This window comes from Mercenaria mercenaria, chromosome 8 (genome assembly GCF_021730395.1).
Source record: "Mercenaria mercenaria strain notata chromosome 8, MADL_Memer_1, whole genome shotgun sequence".
In the NCBI taxonomy this organism is placed as follows: Eukaryota; Metazoa; Mollusca; class Bivalvia; order Venerida; family Veneridae; genus Mercenaria; species Mercenaria mercenaria.
In genome coordinates, this window is record NC_069368.1 from 3,899,784 (window position 1) to 3,921,743 (window position 21,960).

The following is a 21,960-nucleotide window of genomic DNA, read 5'->3' on the forward strand; positions in this document are numbered from 1 at the left end:
TTGTTTTTTTATGATTCCTATGACAAGTGTAAAAGTTAATAGGTAAGGGTAGATTTCTCGGAAGCACAGAACACTAAAAACAGTCTCAGAGCCACGCATTTGCAAAGTAGTCCCACAACAAAAAGAAGCTGTAACGGAAAAATTGAACAGACGGGATGCTTCAAAAATCCAACAAGTATATTTAAATTTTATGCAAAATATAGACAGAGGGAGAGGAAGGGGTAAGTGGTAGGAACGGGGTAGGGAAGGAGATTGTTGGAGAAAATAAAACCATATACAAAGGGAATTCTACGTTCCTAAATCACAGTTACACTACAACGTAAACCACAATAGTGCAGACATTTATGTACCAAAGATAAACACACACAACCATACCCAACTAACTTACATAGATAAAGGTGGGCACGTAAACTAACTCATAGATAAGGTGGAGTGGATTCCAAAACAAGGGAGCACTGTTGCAATGGGAAAGGATGGGGGCGATAGGGGGAGTGAGGAGAAGGAGGATAACGCTTACAACAAACAGGACAACATAAGCAACACAAAATACATTTATTTATTTGGGTTTTACGACGCACCAACACAGTACAGGTTATATGGTGCCAAACAGGACTACAAATTTTGGTTTCACATCTAATTTACATCAAAATAAAAACACGAGGTATGGAAACACAAAATACAAGACATACAGAAAATCAGTTGAAAGTAGGGGCACCGCCTTGGAACGAGTCACCAATGAAAAAAAAATGGGGGTTTAAACGTGTTAATGGGCATGCCAAACTCGCACTTACTCTATTTTCAACAAATTAGCAACACATTGTAAATAATAATCCGCTGAGAAAGGCTCTAACATTCGCGAAAAAATACCAGATCATATTAAATAAAACATAAAATTAAGGTACATCTGAGGTAACATAACACCAATGTACTCGACAACTTGTCTGAAGTCGGAGCAACAAGAGCCTAAGTTTTAAGGGCACGACTAAGAACACTGCAAGACAAAATACCACTCCCTCCGTCCATTTTATGTAGGATTTAGGAGAAAAGCATCATGGAGTCTTAGATGTGTCAGTCACCTAAACATGCACTGTGCTTCCCTATTTTCGCATCGTATCCTCTTTTGATAAATTTTTACACATTTTACAAATATCTGATTGAAATAAGGACTATAAAATTTGATTAATAATAACGATAATACTACGGTTTGGTAAACAGATTTATATGGAGTCAAAAACTAGGTCACCCGGTCAAATCAAAGGAAAAGCTTGTTAACACTCTTGAGGCCACATTTATGACCCTATCTTCATGAAACTTGGTCAGAATGTTTATCTTGATAATTCCTAAGCCAAGTTTGAAACAGCTTGTTAAAGGTCCATTACTAAGGGAAAGTGAGTAGGCAATTTTTTTCATAGCCAGTGCATAGACTTCTGCAAGACACTAAATAATGAAGATTGGCAGGTCAAAATTTACAGAAGGTCTTTGGAACTCAAAGAAATGTATGTGCATTATGTTGAAATTTCAATGAATCGACAGAATGACCCCCAGGTCTTTTTAACTTTCTTCATACTTCATAGAAAAATAATTGTACATATACTGCGATTTATTTCGAATTTCTACATACCAACTTTCATTTTCCAATAAAATGAAATAGTTTCTGTGCCTTTTAAAAGAAATTAAAATGTTCACTTTCCTTAGTATTGGACCTTTAACACTGTAGAGGCCACATTTATGACTCTACTTCATGAAACTTGGTCAGAATGTTTAACTTGATGATTCCAAGACCAAGTTTATTAGGTGAGCGATATAGGGTCATCATGACGCTCTTGTTTAGTTTTGATTCGAACATTCCAACTGGTTTAAAATGATTAGCATATTAAAATTCTGAAAACTACTGAAACATGTACTTGAAGCACATGTCCTTCCGGCACCAACCCGAGCTTTTAATAAGAATCAGTTCGAGTTAGCGTTGTCTGTTTTCATTTAATAGATACATGCGTTTGTTGTAATTGTATGTCAGAAGTGTATAATCAAATTTGATTAATAATAATGGTTTTTTGTTTAAGTTTGGGGTGGGTCACTTATTACTGTATGTCTGTAATTATGTTAATATCCAGTACTATGCAGTCAGCTTTTCAGGAGATATAACATACTTAAATGCGTCTTTTTGATACGGTGGCGACCAATAAATTCTGCCACTAGTGGTCTTCAATATATAGAAATATCTTACTAAACAACGCTGGAGTTTCATGTACTTGATAATGGATGTTTTCTCAACATAACTGTGAGATATGGATTTAATCCATGTATAATGTAATTGACCAAGTTACTAGTATCAATTGTTGAATTATACACACTCATATCGATATACAGTGACCATATTTCAATGCTATAATGGGTACAAAACGGGACTTACACTGAAGTCCCGGTTTCTAAGTTGGTATGTCCTGAATTATGCCTTATCCATGGTAGTTCTGTAGTGACGTTCAGGATAGTTTTTCGTTAGGTTAAAAAATTTCATGATGGTGGGGGTCAAAATAGTCTTCAAGACAGTAATCGTTCAGGCAGCAACAACAAAAAACGAAACAAAACACGCTGCTACCATTATGATTATAAACAGGCACTGCAAGCGCATTCATTCCATTTCAGGCAGCAATAAAATTTGAATTTAAACCTTGCATTGCTTATAGAAGGAATTATTATTTATTTTACATTTTTGTGGAATAATTCATAGGGAAATTATTGTATATTTTGAGAAAGTAGACTTCAATCGGAAATGAATTATGCAAAAATGTATAAGATGACTAAATTGATTGTTAAAATTACTATACTACCATGTATACAACCAGGTATTTCCATCCTTCCCGCTTAGCTCAAGAGCGCATTTCTACGGATCGCAGGGTTGTGAGTTCGATTCCAAGGTGAGGTGTATATGTTCTCCATGACCGTTTGATAATAGACATTGTGTCAGGAGTCATTTCCGCCTCCACCTCTGAATCATACGGAGAAATTGGCAGTTACTTGCAGGGGAGCAGGCTAGAACTGGTAGAAAATCCCGAGACACTAGTTAGGTTTACTACATGACTGAAATACTGTTGAAAAAAGATGGCGCTAAACCCCAAACAAACAAGTCTTTAAATTAAAGAAAGGTAATAATTACTCGTGTAAGAATCTAGGTCGCTGACCTCGAATCACTTGCCTCTCACTAATGTTAAATTCTTCATGTGCGGAAGATATCTAGCTGGCATACGGAAGGTCGGTGGTTCTACCCAGATACCCGCTTGTGATAAAATAATGCACAGAGGGGCACCAGGGTTCTTCCTTCACCACCAAAACTGGAACGTCGCCATATGACCTATAATTGTGCCAGTGCGATTTTAAAAACAACAAAAACAAAACAAAACTTAAGATATTTATTCGTAACTACAATGTTCCTTATTATAGAAATGACGATAGTATGTTCTAACATGTACTGTGTAGACATCAATGGGACGCCTCCATATATCGTGCGAAAGAAAGTATGTCGTTTTCCATGAAAATCCCAACTTTGTGGGTAGCCATGTCAGGCGTTTTAATAAACGTAATCAATATATTACAAGTAAACTTCTTCAGTAAGGCTACCGTTATTACAAATTGCGTAAATATTTTGCTAAATTTTACTATCGCAATTCTGATTTAGTTTTAAAATTCAATAGTAATCTGCGAAGGTATTTCTAAACCCGTTTTTTATGGGGATGTGGTTTACAAACTTCGTAAGATCTTGGGTCATGGAAATTTTCCAAATGTATTTGGTAAAATTATAAAACATTTTATTAAAAGAGGTTACGACCCAACTGTTTTGAGACGTACCGCATGTTTAGTGTTCAACCCATTTACAGTTGGACACTACGCTTCCCTCTTTGATTTTGTCTGACGGAAGAGGGGGAGGACTCTATGATAAGCAGTTTTTAAATCCCACCAGGACTGAACTGTTTTGATATCTGTCTTCTGGCCTGTTTCGTCGGGCCCTTAAGGGTGTTTCTCTTGTTGCACTGTCTTTTGAAAAGGCATTGAGTACATACGTTTTTGGTTCTTAAGGTTTGTTTTTTATGTATTTATACACGAGCATGTTAGTGTTTTACGTGCCATGCCTTTTTGTTTCCATTACGTGTGTCAAAGATTCACCTGGAGGGGATTACTTTTATTTACACAGTCCCGTGTCTTCGTCTTGTCCTTATGTGTTGGCTTTGAGTGTGTGTGTGTGTGTGTGGTGCACGCGTTTGCGTGCTGGGGGGTTCGTTTTGAGGAGGCTGCGCTTTTGGTGCGTGGCATTCCCTGTTTGATATTTTTCTTTGTTTTTTTGGAACATGGTGGGGGTAAGAGTGAGGTTGGATGCGCACCATAAACCGGTTTAAGCTCCCCAGTGGTGTTTCTGCCACTGACCGTTCCAAGGCGGTGCCCCACTGTGTTCCTTTGTTTGTTCGTTTTGTCGTCATGTGTTGGCTTTGTGTATGTGCGCGCGCGCGCGTGTGTATGTGTGTGCGTGCGTACGTGCGTGTGTGTTTGTGGTGTGCACGTTTGCGTGCTGTGGGTTTCGTTTTTGGGGAGGCTGCGTTTTTGGTGCTTGGCATTCCCTGTTTGATACTTATCTTTGTTTTTATAAGAAAATAGGCACATGACCCACATCTTTACACACATTAAATAATGAAAGAAATAAACACTTTGTACGAGAATACATCTTTCTTTGTAAGTAACATTTTATATGTATTATTTTCAATTAAATCAATATTTGTAATAAATTTATAATTAATTAAATTACAATTGTAATTAGGCACATCCCTGTTATATTTATATTATTTTGTCCACGCGGTGATCATTTTAGAGGAATAATGAAAGGTTGGTCACATGCGTGTACACAAGTACGTAACTATACTAAACGAACAGAACAGACCTTTAGGATTTCAACTGGTGAAAATGTACACTTTTTCTTTGGTTTGCTTTTATTACTCTTATCTTACGATTTATATCAACGTTAATTTTACTGGTGTGAAAATAGATATAAATTCGCAATATGAAGGTGTCGATGCGTCCAGTGGTACAGAGAAAAAAGTATACATTCCCTATTTACTTTATTGTGCCCCGTATTTTACTAATTTTGATAAAGTTATGGTTGTAATAATCATGACTCTTCCTTTCATTAACTTATAATTTTGGTCAGGCATTAATAATCATATCTTATGTACTTATGTTTAAGACGCCATTTTTGTTTCGACGCTTTATTATTTTTGACTCTTTTTTACACCCTCTCAGCCTTTTCAAATTAAAAGTTTAAATAGAAAACAAAGTTCTGATCAGATCGTAACAAATTTCTGATTTAATGCTTATTTCAGACAGAATGTCCTTGATAATAAGTTTAGTATCTTAACACTCGAAAACCAGCCATGCAAATGTTTTACAACACACCAGGTTGATTCAGAATTTTTATAAGAGTAACACTTATCCACATTCAGTGCAATAATGAAGTCAGTTTAATAGATCTTCGATATTTTCATGATTACTGACAAAGATGATGTTTCAAGTAATAAAAATGATGAAATATCATGGTGGTTCGATAGTAACTAAAAGAGATACTGCTGCGTTTTTGGTACGTGGCATTCCCTGTTTGATATTTTTTTTTTCATTATTTCACTGAATGTGCCTAAGTGTTACTCGTACAAATATTCTGATGTTTTCATATTTTCTGGTTGTAAATAATAATAAAGAAAATTATCTGAATGACTAATGTTTCAGTGTCAAGACACTAACTTTGTATATGTAACAAGAACATCTTTTGTCTGAAAAAAAAACAAAGAAAAATATCAAACAGGGAGTGCCACGCACCAAAAGCGCAGCCTCCTCAAAAGGAACCCCCCAGCACGCAAACGCGTGCACCACACACACACTCAAAGCTTACACATCAGGACAAAACGAACAACACACACACACCCAAAGCCAACACATAAGGACAAGACGAACAATAAGCATACACACACGCGCGCACACAAAGTCAACACACAAGGACAAAACGAACAAACAAAGGAACACAGGAGGGCACCGCCTTGGAACGGTCAGTGGCACTGCGGGAGAGTGTAGGCAGACCTTGACAACCCATATGCCGCTAACTTTGAAAGAAGAATGTCATGGGGGAGGCAGTCAAAGGCCTTAGATAAATCCATCAAAATAGCCGCTACATATTCATTGTTGTCAAGAGCCTGTCTCCAGTCCTCAAGCAGTCTAAGAAGAGTTGTCTGGCAACCATGACCTTTTCTAAATGCACAAAGAAGGTTATCAAAAATGTTATCAAAGTATGCTATAAGTTGTTCAGCTAATACCTTTTCAAAGATTTTGGATGGTACTGGTAAAATATTGACGGGTCTATAATTTGATTTTGTTAAAACATCATTTTTCTTAAATGGGGTGGGGAGTGGGGGGGGGGGGGGGGGGGGGGGGGGGATGAGGGTAACTTGAGCTTGCTTAAAAACAAAGAAAAATATCAAACAGGGAGTGCCACGCACCAAAAGCGCAGCCTCCTCAAAACGAACCCCCCAGCACGCAAACGCGTGCATCACACACACACACACTCAAAGCTTACACATCAGGACAAAACGAACAACACACACACACACACACTCAAAGCCAACACATAAGGACAAGACGAACAATAAGCATACGCACACGCGCGCACACAAAGTCAACACACAAGGACAAAACGAACAAACAAAGGAACACAGTGGGGCACCGCCTTGGAACGGTCAGTGGCAAAAACACCACTGGGGAGCTTAAACCGGTTTATGGTGCGCACCCAACCTCACTCTTACCCCCACCATGTTTCAAAGACATAGGACAGTGTAAATAAAAGTAATCCCCTCCAGGTGAATCTCTAACACACGTAATGGAAACAAAAAGGCATGGCATGTAAAACACAAAAATGCTCGTGTATAAATATATAAAAAGCAAACCTTAAGAACCAAAAACGTATGTACTCAATGCCTTTTCAGAAGACAGAGCAACAAGAGAAACACCCTTAAGGGCCCGACGAAACAGGCCAGAAGACAAATATCAAAACAGTTCAGTCCTGGTAGGATTTAAAAACTGCTCATCATAGAGTCCTCTCCCCTCTTCCGTCAGACGCAATCAAAGAGGGAAGCGTAGTGTCCAACTGTAAACGGGTTGAACACTAAACATGCGGTATGTCTCAAAACAGTTGGGTCGTAACCTCTTTTAATAAAATGTTTTATAATTTTACCAAATACATTTGGAAAATTACCATGACCCAAGATCTTACGAAGTTTGTAAACCACATCCCCATAAAAAACGGGTTTAGAAATACCTTCTCGCAGAAGTGTCTTTAAATTACTATTGAATTTTAAAACTAAATCAGAATTACGATGATAAAATTTAGTAAAATATTTCGCAATTTGTAATAACGGTAGCCTTGCTGAAGAAGTTTACTTGTAATATATTGATCACGTTCATTGAAATGCTTGACATGACTACACGCTCTGGCAAACCGAATTAATTGAGAAATATATACCCCATAAGATGTAGCCTGAGGTACATCCCCATCCAAATGGGGAAAATTTACAATACTAAAATTAAAATCATCCCTCTTGTCATAAATTTTGGTATGTATAATATTGTCATAGATAGAGAGATGTAAATCTAAAAATGAAGCATCAGTATCCGAATTGTTAGTTTTAATTAACTGAAGCTCCCTAGGATAAATAGTACCCACCAAATGACCAAAAAACGGATTATCCATATTAAGAATATCATCCAGATAGCGTGATGTATTATTAAATGCAGTTATAATATCTGCTTGCGTATCTGGAGAAAGGCTCAACATAAAGTCTCTTTCATAACAATATAAAAACAAATCTGCGACAAGGGGTGTACAATTTGTTCCCATGGGAATACCAACAACTTGTCTAAAAACTGCATTCCCAAACCTGATGTAAATGTTGTTCAATAAAAAGGAAAGGGCTTTACAAACTTCGTCAAAGGTCCACATAGTATAATGTTTAATAATATTGCTAGTAAAAAAAGCTTTATCAAAATTGCAAGCGATAAATGTAGCATTCTCTCTGGCAAAAGTCTTTTGAATTAGGACAGTTAATTTGTCATTTATTAGGTTATGTGGTAAAGTGGTATACAAAGTAGAAAAATCGTATGTACTGACTGTAGATATATAGGGCACTTTTCACGTGCTCGGTAATCAGCTGGCCGCTTACGCACGCCTTTTTGACATTTCACAGGATCCATACTCTTTATCAATTAGTTTTAACACTTCATTGATTCTCATTACCTGTGTGCACTCGCCGTGACGTAATTTGCTGATCAAAAAATCGTCGAGGCATGTCAACAGGGAAATTGGCGGGATTTAGCAGAAGACTCAAAGGCTAGAAGGGCACATTTTAAGGGCAGCGTGGCGGCAGTAAAAAAGGGCAGGGCGGGGCGCCCCGCTGCGTCGCTCTAGAAATAACACTATACCTGTAATTATTAATTTTGAAACCAACTTTCAGTTCTAAAAATTGTTACAATCTGATTCGATTTCAATTTTTTTAGAAGGTAGAAGAAGTGAAGATACAAAGTCAAAAATATAGAGTCGAAGAAGAAATGGCGCGCTGAATTTTAGGAACAGAATAATATAAATACTGCATTAATAGCATCGATGATAACTGCATACACGTATAATGTGACATACATTTGAGTTATTCCTCTAAAATTATCATGTTCAACCATCACCGCGTGGACACATTGACATAAATATATATTATATAATGATTTATCACCGGTATTGAAACCATTTCTTCAGATGCTGGAGAAGTAGATCGTATTTGTAAATATTACTTACAAAGTGAGATGTATTTTCGTACAAAGTATTTATTTCTTTCATTATATAATGTATGTAAAGATATGTGTCCTGTAACAGTTTTCGTAATACGAATTTTGGGCGATTTTATTAACAAAAACAATATTATGTTTTCTTTCGTATGATATAAGCAGGCGTCCCATTGATAACACGACAAATGCTAGAACACAGTCTCGTGATTTCTATAGTAAGGAACATGAAAAACTTATCATGCTGTAGTTACTAACAAACTTATCATGCTGTAGTTACTAACAAACAGCTTAAATGAGTAATTTGTATCTTTCTTTAATTCAAATACCTGGTTGTATGTTTGTTTCTGGGTTCAGCTCCATATTTCTTCAACAGTATTTTAGTCATTTAACGGCAGTCAGTTAACTTAACAAGTGTTTCTGGATTCTCTACCAGGACTAGCCTATTCTCAGCAAGTATCTGCCAACTTGTTATAATTCAGAGGAGGAGGTCGAAATTACTCCTAACACAATGGCTATCAAAGGATCGCAGGGTCGTGAGTTCGATCCCTGGGAGAGGCGTATGCTCTATGTGACGCCTTGATAATAGGCATCCTTTTTATAGTCAGAGCAAAGCTTAAATTCCATTTTATTACTGCATGAAATATGAGAAATGCATTTGCAGTCATTTTATGATTATGTTATAAATACACGCACCATTTTGGTATTTTAATATGTAAGAAGTACACATTCTAAAGTTCAGTTTTAATATTTGACCTGTCTGATACATTGAAATGACCCTTAAAATGACCATTGTATACGACAGTACCAAAATAGTCTGCAGTTAACTTATATATAAAGATTAGCATATATCTCAGGCATTAGTACACTTTGCCACCGGAGGTCACTTTTTCAGATATATAGACAGACTATAATAAATAATTATATCAATATGCATATATTTTTATCAATTTTATTAATGAAATACTTAACGGCGTTTAAACCAATTTAGGGGATTAGATGAAAATGAAAAGAGTGCAGAGCTGCCTAGAGTTTAATTATAAATGCACTTATTTGATCTTTGACCAATTATACTGTAATGAGAAACCACAGAAGGCGACAGCCACTTTTTAATTCCATGTTTGATCCCAAGGAACACTTTTATACTAATATTCGAGCATTAATAAAAATGCCATCAGAAGTCATATTTTCCTCAGATATTGGCACACTATAAACAAGTGAATGAAGTATTGCCATGCAATACAAAGTCCCCTACTGGAAGGCACCTAATTTTTTCTACTGCAGTATAACATAATGAACTGATATCTGTCAATGATGTATAAACAATATTGTACTACATATACAATATGTTATAACATTATAACAACACACTTGGATTAAAATGTGCATATATAAAAACCCACAGTTGTTTTCATATTGAATTTTTTTTGGCTGATTATAAAAATGTTATCATGTAAGTTATTTATAGTAACAACAAAGGGAAATTAATCTTTAAAAAAAAAAAAAAAAAAAAAAAAAGTTAATAATATAAGTCCACAAGAAACTCTTTACCAGGTAGAGATAGGTCAAAATACACCTAAAAATTGGATGTAACATGCATGCTGTACCACAGAAAAGTGGTCTCGATTTTTCTCTACTGCCAGTAATAAAAAAGTTACAATAAAATCTATTTATAGTAACAACAAAGGGATGTAATTCTAAAAACAAGGGTGCCTCATGGTGGTGAACATTTGGTCCAAGTTACATCAAAATCCCTCCATGCATGAAGAAGAAATGTTCCATACAAAGTCATTCTTGAATTTGACCTTTGACTTCTAAATATGACCTTGACCTTAGACCTAGGGACCTGGTTCTTGCGCATGACATGTTGTCTCATCCAGGGGAATATTTGTGCCAACTGATATCTAAATCCTGCTTTGCATGACAAAGTTATAGACCGGACAGGAAAAAAATCCTCTTGACCTTTGATCTCAAAGTGTGACCTTGACCTTTAAGCTAGGGTACTGGGTGTTGCGCATGACATGTCGTCTCATCATGGGAAACATTTGTGCCAAGTAATATTAAAATCCCTTCATGGATGGCAGAGTTATGGACGGGACAGGAAAAAAACTCTGTTGACCTTTGACCCCCAATTGTGACCTTGACCTTTGAGCTAGGGGTCCGGGATTTGCGCATGACACGTCGTCTCATCATGGGGAACACTTGTGCTAAGTAATATTAAAATCCCTTAATGAATGTCAGAGTTATGGACCGGACACGAAACAGACCCTGTTCATGCTATGTTAACATTTGACTGCTAAGTGTGACCTTGACCTTTGAGCTAGGGGTCTGAAAGTTGTGCATGACATATCGTCTTATTATGAGGTACATTTGTGCCAAGTAATATTAAAATCCCTTCATAGATGGGAGAGTTATGGACCGGACAGGAAAAAAACCTTGTTGACCTTTGACCTCCAATTGTGACCTTGACCTTTAAGCTAGGGGTCCAGGCTTTGCGCATGACACGTCGTCTCCTCATGGGGAACATTTGTGCCAAGTAATATTAAAATCTCTTCATGGATGGGAGAGTTATGGACCGGACAGGAAAAAAGCCCTGTTGACCTTTGACCTCCAATTGTGACCTTGACCTTTGAGCTAGGGGTCCGGGATTTGCGCACGACACATCATCTCATCATGGGGAACATTTGTGCCAAGTAATACTAAAATCCCTTCAAGGATGGGAGAGTTGTGGACCGGACAGGAAAAAAGCCCTGTTGACCTTTGACCTCCTATTGTGGCCTTGACCTTTGAGCTAGGGGTCTGGGTTTTGCGCATGACACGTCGTCTCATCATGGGGAACATTTGTGCCAAGTAATATTAAAATCCCTTCATGGATGACAGAGTTATGGACCGGACACGAAATTGCGGACGGACGGAATGACAGAATGACGGAATGACGGAAAGACGGAATGACGGAAAAGAGCATTCCTATAGTCCCCAAAACTGGTTTTCAACCAGTAGGGGACTAATAAAACGCGCTACTCACAGAAATATATAGGTTTCCAGAAGGTATAACTCTTATTTAGACATTCAGAAATTTAATAAAGGGAGGTCAGAAAATGAATAAATGTATAAACTTTTATTAGTAAACCGTACCTATATAAGTAAATCTTTAGATCTTATATTTAATACAATTATAACAATATGGAATAGAGAAATTTTAGGAAAAATATAGGATGAAGGAGACGTATACTTTTATATAGATAAACCTGTTTAAATTTTAAATGTAAATTTCTAATCATGATTAAAAATATTTATGTTTGCATCACGCTCCGTATAACAGAAAGGGTCACACGCTTTGCACTATACATAGGAGTGCTGAAATTGTGTAACAATAAAATGCGTATTATTCTTTGATATTATATAATTAATTCATTAATATTTAACAATAATGAAAAGCTAATACCTTATATTATAACTGGTATACTGTCATATATACTGTCAATATTAACAAAGTAATAGCATATCTAACCCCATATTTACTACTAACATCATCAGCATTTAATTAACACATAATTTGTAAAATCTGAGTGGAACAATGCACATATTAGGGATATTATTTTGTGTAGTTACCTTCGAAATATCCCCCTTTAGCTAGAACATATCGTTTCAATCTTTTAATCCAATTCTTAGAACAATTTTTATACTCATCTTTGGGGACATCTATAAGTAACTGGTAAACTGCAGACCCCAATGCACTTCTGGACCTATATCTCCTACAAGTGTTTTTTTTTTCTCAATTTCGGAAAGAGGAAAAATCGCACGGGGCTAGGTGCGGGCTGTAGGGTAGGTGCATTAAAGTTTTCAGACTTCTAAAACTGAACGACAGTTGTGAATTGTGGGCTGGAGCATTATTATGTAAAAATGGACATGCTGCAGACCAGATTTTTTTGGACGTACTTTTCTCAATTTTTTTTCAGAACCACATTCTTATAGAAGCTACCAGACATGCATTGTCATTTACACACTCGTACGTTTCTGCTCATCGGTGAGCATATGGGGGATCCAGCGAGAACTTATCTTCTTAATCTTTAAAATTGTCTTCAGAATGATGGGACAGATGCTAAAATAACAAGGATAAATATCCAACACGGAAAGCCACGTTCCAAAAACGCAGCATCCCTAAACGTAAACCCAGCACGCGGACGCTACGACCAACAAACACATCCACACAAAGTAAACGCACAAGGACAAAACGATCAAATAAAGGATCACAGTGGTGCACATAATCCCATTTTTGCCAGCTGTCTGACAGTGAAATGCGCATCTTTCTCAACGATGGACTTAATCTTATTAATGTTAGATTTGGTAACTGCAGACCTGGGTCTTCCTGAATAAGGGGCATCTTTGACTGATTCCTGACCGGAACTGAATTTTGTAAACCACCTATAAGCTGTGGAAAATGACATTTGTTTATCCCCATAAACAACTCATAACTCATCATGACACTCAATGCCAACTTAAAGTGGGCCTTTATATAACCCCTGATTTCAGCAACATTTTCTATTCGTTTTCTAACCATTTTCAATGCAGTGTCTATGAATACACCTGGAAGCAATCGAAATTGCAAATGAACTGGTTTGTGGATTCCAATTGTATTTATATGCAATGTACATTGATGAGCAGTCATCCGTTTTGTACTGGTTTTAAACAGGAAAATCTCGTGATATTCATGTTTACATGGATGTTTTTAGATACGTTTTGCATTACTCATAGTGTTCTTTACATTTTTACATGGATGTTTTTGGGTATGCTTTACATTTTTACATCAATGTTTATGCTTTACAGTTGGCGTTTGCAATATGACTTCTTCTCGACGATATATGACCGTTTTGTGTCGATTCGCCGTAAAACCCAACTCACTCACTCACTCAAGTTTACAGTGCGTTTGCAAAAGTTTACTTGTATTCACTCCATAAGACACCTAAACTGACATTTTTATTCATGCCCATTGGCTATTATATCGGATAAAGTTTGTAATAGTTAGCACAGTGGAGACTTACAATCGTAGATTCTGCATGTAGATTAAATAAAAGGGGTAATATTCTGACACACAACCGTGTGTAATTAAGGGAGAATTGAATGTCAGAAACATCCCTTGTAATATCTAGTGTAAGCTGGGCTAGGCCGGTTCATAAAAGATGGTCTAGATGACTAAAACAACATAAATGACAGTTGAAATTGATTAGTCTTCGGCGTTCGAAAACTGCATTACAGTGACACTGTTCATTCACAAAAATATATATTTTAGCAAATCAATATTAGTTTACAAATTACATAGGTAACATTAATTTGCATATCATTAAAACAATGCGGGACATGCGAGTATGATACCTTTCATCAAATCTGTTTGACTGCAGTGATTTTTCAATGAACCGGAAGTTTACCTGCTTCTTGTCTAACATACCAAATGCTCAACCGATATGCCCCTTTTGACGAGCTCACCGCAGTCGAATACTGTTCTGTTTATCAGCTGACGACCCTTTTCTTTGTAAACAGCAACATACGCATATGTGTATTATCTAGTTGTAAACAAGGCAACCTAAAAGACAGTTGAATTCCCCGCCCTGGTATGGATAGTGAAAGGGTAAACCTTTGACCTTGAGCTGTGACTTTGACCTTGAAGTGACATGGCTGACTCATGAATTCTGCACATCGTCTAGATGAGGTGATCATTTGACCCAAGTTTCATGAAAATCCTAAAAGGGGTTTAGGAGATACAGAGCTCAAACCTTTGGCCTTGAGTTGTGACCTTGACCTTCAGTTGACATGGCTGACTTATGAGTTCTTGACGATCATTTGACCCAAGTTTGATGAAAATCCTTCAAGGGGTTTAGGAGATACAAAGCGGACACAAAATGGAAGGCTCAAACCTTTGACCTTGAGTTGTGACCTTGACGTTAAACCGACATGGCTGCCTCATGAGTTCTGCACATTGTCTTGATGAGGTGATCGTTTAATCCAAGTTTCATCATTTTCCTTCCAGAGGTTGAAGAGATACAGAGCGGACGCAAAATGGTAGACTCAAACCTTTGACCTTGAGTTGTGATCTTGACCTTGAGCCGACATGGCTGACACATGAGTTCTTCACATCGTCTTGATGAGGTGATCATTTGATTCAAGTTTCATGATTATCCTTTAAGGGGTTTAAGAGATACAGAGCGGACACGAAATGGAAGGCTCAAACCTTTGACCTTGACGGAGACCATTCCTATAACCCCCACCACTTGTGGCGGGGGATTAATAAGCTGACAATTCTGACATTTACTGAGTCCAAAATATTTATCTTTGTAGTGAAAGTGTGAGTATTCATAAGAAAACATTTTAAAAGCCATACCAACTGAGATATATGTTTAGCGTCCTTGGTAGGGTAGCTGTTAAAATAAACACCATTCCTGATCATGTTAAAGCAACAATTTAGAAGGTTGAAGGTTGTATAGATTGCTAATGTGCATGAATAATATACAATGATGCATCCCTAAATAGATATTAATGTCAATCTGTACACATCAAATTTAGTTTGTAATGTTTTTATTATATACTTTGTTTGCGGTCATTTCAAAAGAAAGATGTTTTCAAAACTGCTCAAGTTTAATCTTGTCGCTTGATACTGATATATTTTGATTCAGGCCTGAGATACTACGAAAGAAATGGAGAGAAGAAATATATCTGGGAGAATACTTCACCGGTTACATTCTCTGCTTGGTATGTTACATTCTCTGCTTGGTATGTTACATTCTCTGCTTGGTATGTTAGATAGTATTCTCAAAGATTGTCTACACGAACATGTCCTTCGAAGCATCATCGTTTTTACTATATGTCGTAAAATTGTCACTGGCACCAGAATGTGAAGAAAACAACCCATCTCCATGGTATAGTATGGCAAACGTCGTTGACAAACAGACTTTGCGCAAAATTTTCTGTAACGTTGACAAAAACTTAAAACATGTGTCTCTGCGATCAGAAACATTGAAAAAAAGTATGTAGTGTATCCATTTGACGATATGTGAAACTTCGAACAATCAATAAAATGGTTAATACTTTCTACATTGACTTATTTTATATCTTGTAACCTGATCTACTGGTTTAAATTCAAAACGTAATGCCAAACGCTTTTAATTCAAGACTCTTCATAAGCATTAATATCACCAGCGTGTTTACAAGTATATATATATATATCCAATGTCAAACTATTCACTTCAGGAGACAAGGACATCCCAAAGCAGGCAAAGAATGTACTCGAACAAACTTTCTATTCTTTGAAGAAAATACCTGGGAATCCGAACATTGTACGGAGGAAAAGGTTCTGTTTATTGTGTGTATGTCACCAATTGCAGGCAAAGTGGATACAATCAGTAAGAAATAACATTTTATTCTAGTGACTATTAAAATAAGTAGATATTTATAGTTTATTAGTTTTGAATCAAGAGAGAAGCGGATGAGTTTAGTTTCGCAATATAATGCCGATAGAAAACGAGTGCATTTTTATCAATGCAAACCTATTAACGTTATAACATATATTAGTATTATTTAAATATTATGTACAATTTTGATGAAAACAGAAAAAAATAAATAAAATTTAAAAATATAACTCAACAACACACGTTAAAATGACATCATGCACCCGATCTGAAATTCAGACGTCAGTATGGAAATTATTGAGGTGTCCGGTCCTGCTGTAAATTAACGGAGAATAAAACAATAGGTTCATTGACTCTAAAGCGCTCACCTGTGTAAAAGGCTTCAAATGTGTTTGTATTAGAACAGTTAGGTTTATTCTATGTTAGCTTATATTGTATACATTTCACAAACTTGTTTGAACCTAGGGATATAATTTGAATTATTACGGTAGAAATTACAAATCTGATATCACATGGCAAATATCAAGGCCCTAGTCACATTGATTCAGATAAGAAGAATTTCAAAGTTTCTTATATTAAAGCCTATAGTAAGTACATGTCAAACACAGGGGCCTGGCCATTCTTTTTATTTTTGGGTAATCATTTGGACAAGTATGGTAAAGTGTCAAACCCTTATATCAAATGCCAAATATCAAAGCTCTAGAGAAAAGGATTTTTAAAGTCTGATAGCTAAAAAACCTACTTTTAACCAAAACGACTCATATGTTCAATGAACCGGAGCCATTTGAATAACGTTGAAAGAGGTCTACCAAGAGATCATTTGTGTAATGTTCCATCAAAATGCATTCAGTGGTTTTGTGGAAGATACTGTTTAAAGAAATCGTTGATGAAACCTGACCACGCCCTTTGGTGGCCATGTTTTTTGACAAATCAGAAAAATTTGAACAACATTCGTAGAAGGTCACATAAGAACCATTTGTATTAAATTATTATAAAATCCGACCAGCAGTTTCACACAAGAAGATTTTTAAAGTTTCCACTATATACATGAATATGGATGAAGTGACCAACCCTCTGGCGGCCATGTTTTTGACGAATCAGAATAATTTGAACAGTCTTGGTAGGGGGTCATATAAGGACAATTGGTGTAAAATTATTTTAAATTCGGGTTAGCAGTTTCACACAAGATGTTTTTTTTTATTTCCACTATATACATTCAGTGAAAAGTGACCACGCCCTCTGGCGGCCACGTTTTTTGACGAATCAAAATAAGTTAAACAGTTTCCACTATATACATATAGGGAAGATACAACGCCCCCTGGCGGCCATGTTTTTTGACGAATCGGTATTATTTGAAAATTCTTGGTAGAGGGTGACATAATGACTATTTGTGTGAAATTATTTAAAAATCGAACCATTGGTTTAAGAGATGTCGTTTGAAGATTTTTCTATTTTTAACTCTGGCGGCCTCTATGTGCAACCAAGCGGAACTGTTTGAACAATTTTGGTAGAAGACGATCCAAGAAACATTCATGCCAAGTTTCATAAAAATCCATGTAGTGGTTTTTGAGATGTCTTATAAACACAATTGTTGATGACGGACTGACGCACGACGGTCGACGGACACAGCGTGATCACAATAGTTCACCCTGAGCATTGCTCAGGTGAGATAGAAAACGAGTATATAATAATTTGAAATATCGTTGCAAAATAAATAAGCTTTGATATCTCGAACTCGCTTGTCTCGAAATGACGAAGACCTTTTGATGTCGCATCTATTTTCACAAAGGTTAATACCGGTAGGGGACTGCGTTGCAACTGCAATACTCGGTCACTTGTTTAAAACTAAAATTCAATGATAGAAAATAAAAAATCTGGAGAACAAAATAAAAATAAAAACTGAAGTAGCACGGCTCACTTGACATCTTGTGGTGCCCAGAAAATATATGCAACCGCGTTTGAAAGGTGTAAAATTCAGCTTATGAGAAAAAGCTTTTTTAATGACTTCAAACATAAGTTTTGAATATTTATATTGCTGGGTCTAGGTAATGGTGATTTGTTTCTAGATGTCAAATGTTTTAAATACTTCATTACATGTATTACGAGCTAGAAACATTAAAGTAAGAATTATAGCAAGGGAAATACATAGAATTTTATTTTTGAACTAGATTTCTAATAATGAAGTGGAGGAGCGGTGGTCTATTGGTATAAATTAGTATAAACTAATAATGAAGTCTTTGAGTATAACAACAGTTCGATCCCTTATCTATTGTTTTTAAAATAGAGAAAAGTGGAGACTTCACAGGTCGCTCAACACGACAAAAACTAAAATGTTGCAGGCTCGGTTTGATTGAGCCTGTTCAGGAATGGTAGTGGAAATGCATGCTACCGTCCACGCCCTCTAGCCCCGGGCTGAGCAGAACCCAACATTTACACATGCTATAAGTACAAAAAGCAATTTGGAGACATCCGCAGATGTATTCAAACGGCGGTGAACATGGAACCTTCAATGATACACGTGTTGAGGCATGTAATTCCATGAAGAGCGGCGTTTGGTCCCTAGATAAAATGAAAAAAAAAGGGTTTGCCCCAAACGAGAAAACAATGGGCAGAACTAAACAAACTGGAATTCAGGAAGGGGATCTGAAGTTATGGAGCCTGCGTATCACAGAAACTGTCAAAAGACAAAATTAAAAAGCAGACACCATATCCAAGTTGTGATTATACAAAAAAAAAACGAAAAATATCAAACAGGGAATGCCACGCACCAAAAACGCAGCCTCCTCAAAACGAAACCCAAGGCTATGAAAGCGGGAGTATTGGAACGACCCGGGCCGAAATGGTCACGTTGGGAAACTAAACAGTACCAATAACACGATATAAAAGTCGTGCTGAACGATCTAAGAAGATCGAAATATAACAGCCCTGATTGAATGTACTGGGAGACTTTTTACGGCCGCCACACGACACAAAGAACGCTGCTGTGATAATAAAATAGAGAAAAGTGGAAACTTCACAGGTCGCTCAACACGACAAAAACCAAAATGTTGCAGGCTCGGTTTGATTGAGCCTGTTCGTGAACGGTAGTGAAAGTGCATGCTACCGTCCACGCCCTCTAGCCCCGGGTTGAGCAGAACTCAACATTTACACATGCTAAAAGTACAAAAAGCAATTTAAAGACATCCGCAGATATATTCAAACGGCGGTAAACATTGAACCTTCAGTGATACACGTGTTGAGACATGTAATTCCATGAAGAGCGGCGTTTGGTCCCCAGATAAAATAATGGGTTTGCCCCAAACGAGAAAACAATGGGCAGAACTAAACAAACTGGAATTTAGGAAGGGGATCTGAGGTTATGGAGCCTGCGTATCACAGAAACTGTCAAAAGACAAAATTAAAAAGCAGACACCATATCCAAGGGGTGATTATACAATACCCAAGGCTATGAAAGCGGGAGAATTGGAACGACCCGGGCCGAAATAGTCACGTTGAGAAACTAAACAGTACCAATAACACGACATAAAAGTAGTGCTGAACGATCTGAGAAGATCGAAATATAACAGCCCTGATTGAATGTACGGGGAGACTTTTTACGGCCGCCACACGGCACAAACAACGCTGTTGTGATAATAAAATAGAGAAAAGTGGAAACTTCACAGGTCGCTTAACACGACAAAAACGAAAATATTGCAGGCTCGGTCGGTTTGATTGAGCCTGTTCATGAACGGTAGTGGAAATGGATGCTACCGTCCACGCCCTCTAGCCCCGGGTTGAGCAGAACTCAACATTTACACATGCTAAAAGTACAAAAAGCAATTTGGAGACATCCGCAGATGTATTCAAACGGTGGTGAACATGGAACCTTCAATGATACACGTGTGATTTTAATTTTAGTATTGTAAATTTTTCCCCATTTGGATGGGGATGTACCTCTACATCTTATGGGGTATATATTTCTCAATTAATTCGGTTTGCCAGAGCGTGTAGTCATGTCAAGCATTTCAATGAACGTAATCAATATATTACAGGTAAACTTCTTCAGCAAGGCTACCGTTATTACAAATTGCGTAAATATTTTGCTAAATTTTATTATCGTAATTCTGATTTAGTTTTAAAATTCAATAGTAATTTAAAGACACTTCTGCGAGAAGGTATTTCTAAACCCGTTTTTTATGGGGATGTGGTTTACAAACTTCGTAAGATCTTGGGTCACGGTAATTTTCCAAATGTATTTGGAAAGATTATCAAACGTTTTATTAAAAGAGGTTAGACCCAACTGTTTTGAGACATACCGCATGTTTAGTGTTCAAGCCGTTTGCAGTTGGACACTACGCTTCCCTCTTTGATTGCGTCTGACGGAAGAGGGGGAGGACTCCATGATAAGCAGTTTTTAAATCCTACCAGGACTGAACTGTTTTGATATTTGTCTTCTGGCCTGTTTCGTCGGGCCCTTAAGGGTGTTTCTCTTGTTGCTCTGTCTTCTGAAAAGGCATTGAGTACATACGTTTTTGGTTCTTAAGGTTTGTTTTTTATATATTTTATACACGAGCATTTTTGTGTTTTACATGCCAAGCCTTTTTGTTTCCATTACGTGTGTAAGAGATTCACCTGGAGGGGATTACTTTTATTTACACTGTCCCATGTCTTTGGAACATGGTGGGGGTAAGAGTGAGGTTAGGTGCACCATAAACCGGTTTAAGCTCCCCAGTGGTGTTTTTGCCACTGACCGTTCCAAGGCGGTGCCCCACTGTGTTCCTTTGTTTGTTCGTTTCGTCTTATGTGTTGGCTTTGTGTGCGTGTGTGTTGTTCGTTTTGTCCTTATATGTTTGCTTTGGGTGTGTGTGTGTGTGTGTGTGTGTGGTGCACGCGTCTGCGTGCTGGGGGTTTCGTTTTGAGGAGGCTACGTTTTTGTTGCGTGGCATTACCTGTTTGATATTTTTCTTTGTTTTTGTTTTTTTTGAGGCATGTAATTCCATGAAGAGCGGCGTTTGGTCCCCAGATAAAATAATGGGGTTGCCCCAAACGAGAAAACAATGGGTAGAACTAAACAATCTGACATTTTTACAGACTAACTGGTAATATCATACACTTTACACATCAATTTTCCGCGGCCAAGTGTTTATGGTTGAAAGTATTATATCAGTTATACTAGTAGTCTCTGTAGGTCCTTTATCATTCAGCCATGCATTGCTCTGATATTGCCATCAATAAATAACAGTATTACATTATAAAATGCACAATAACTTGATGACAGTATCAACTGCATGTCTTATTCCCATGTTCATTTTAATCTAATTTAAAATTTAACATTTTTTCTACCACAACAGCGGTTGACTCATTTAGCTCAGCGATGGAAAAAGGTGCAATGTGAATGTTCATTCTAAAATATCTGCATATTTTCTTCTTATTTTGTTATAATTTTTTATTATTTTCCTTTTTATCAAATCAAATTATAAATATTGACAACTGTTAACAAATTTAAGGTCACCTTGACTTTATGACTTATATGCAATGAATTCACTGATAATTGAATTACTTTGAAAATTTCTAATTCTTTATTTTAAAACTGTAAAACGTGTGATAAGGGACGTGGATCGTTAAAAGAAATAAATTCTTTTTGAGTTTCCATCATATTATTTACTTTATTTACATAGTTAATTATTTTCGGTACGTTTGACCTAATCTTTATCAAATCTAAAGT

The 21,960-nt window shown here is 36.8% G+C and overlaps 1 protein-coding gene across 1 annotated transcript in view; it reads left to right on the forward strand.

Annotated features, from left to right (window-relative positions):
- The window catches only part of LOC123523156 (uncharacterized), a 90,131-nt gene that overhangs the window by 52,805 nt on the left and 15,366 nt on the right, over positions 1-21,960 (forward strand). Inside the window, exons 8-9 of the mRNA XM_045300827.2 lie at positions 15,525-15,600; positions 16,099-16,250. Coding sequence (XP_045156762.2) covers positions 15,525-15,600; positions 16,099-16,250 — 228 coding nt within the window. The remainder of the gene's footprint in view (positions 1-15,524; positions 15,601-16,098; positions 16,251-21,960) is intronic.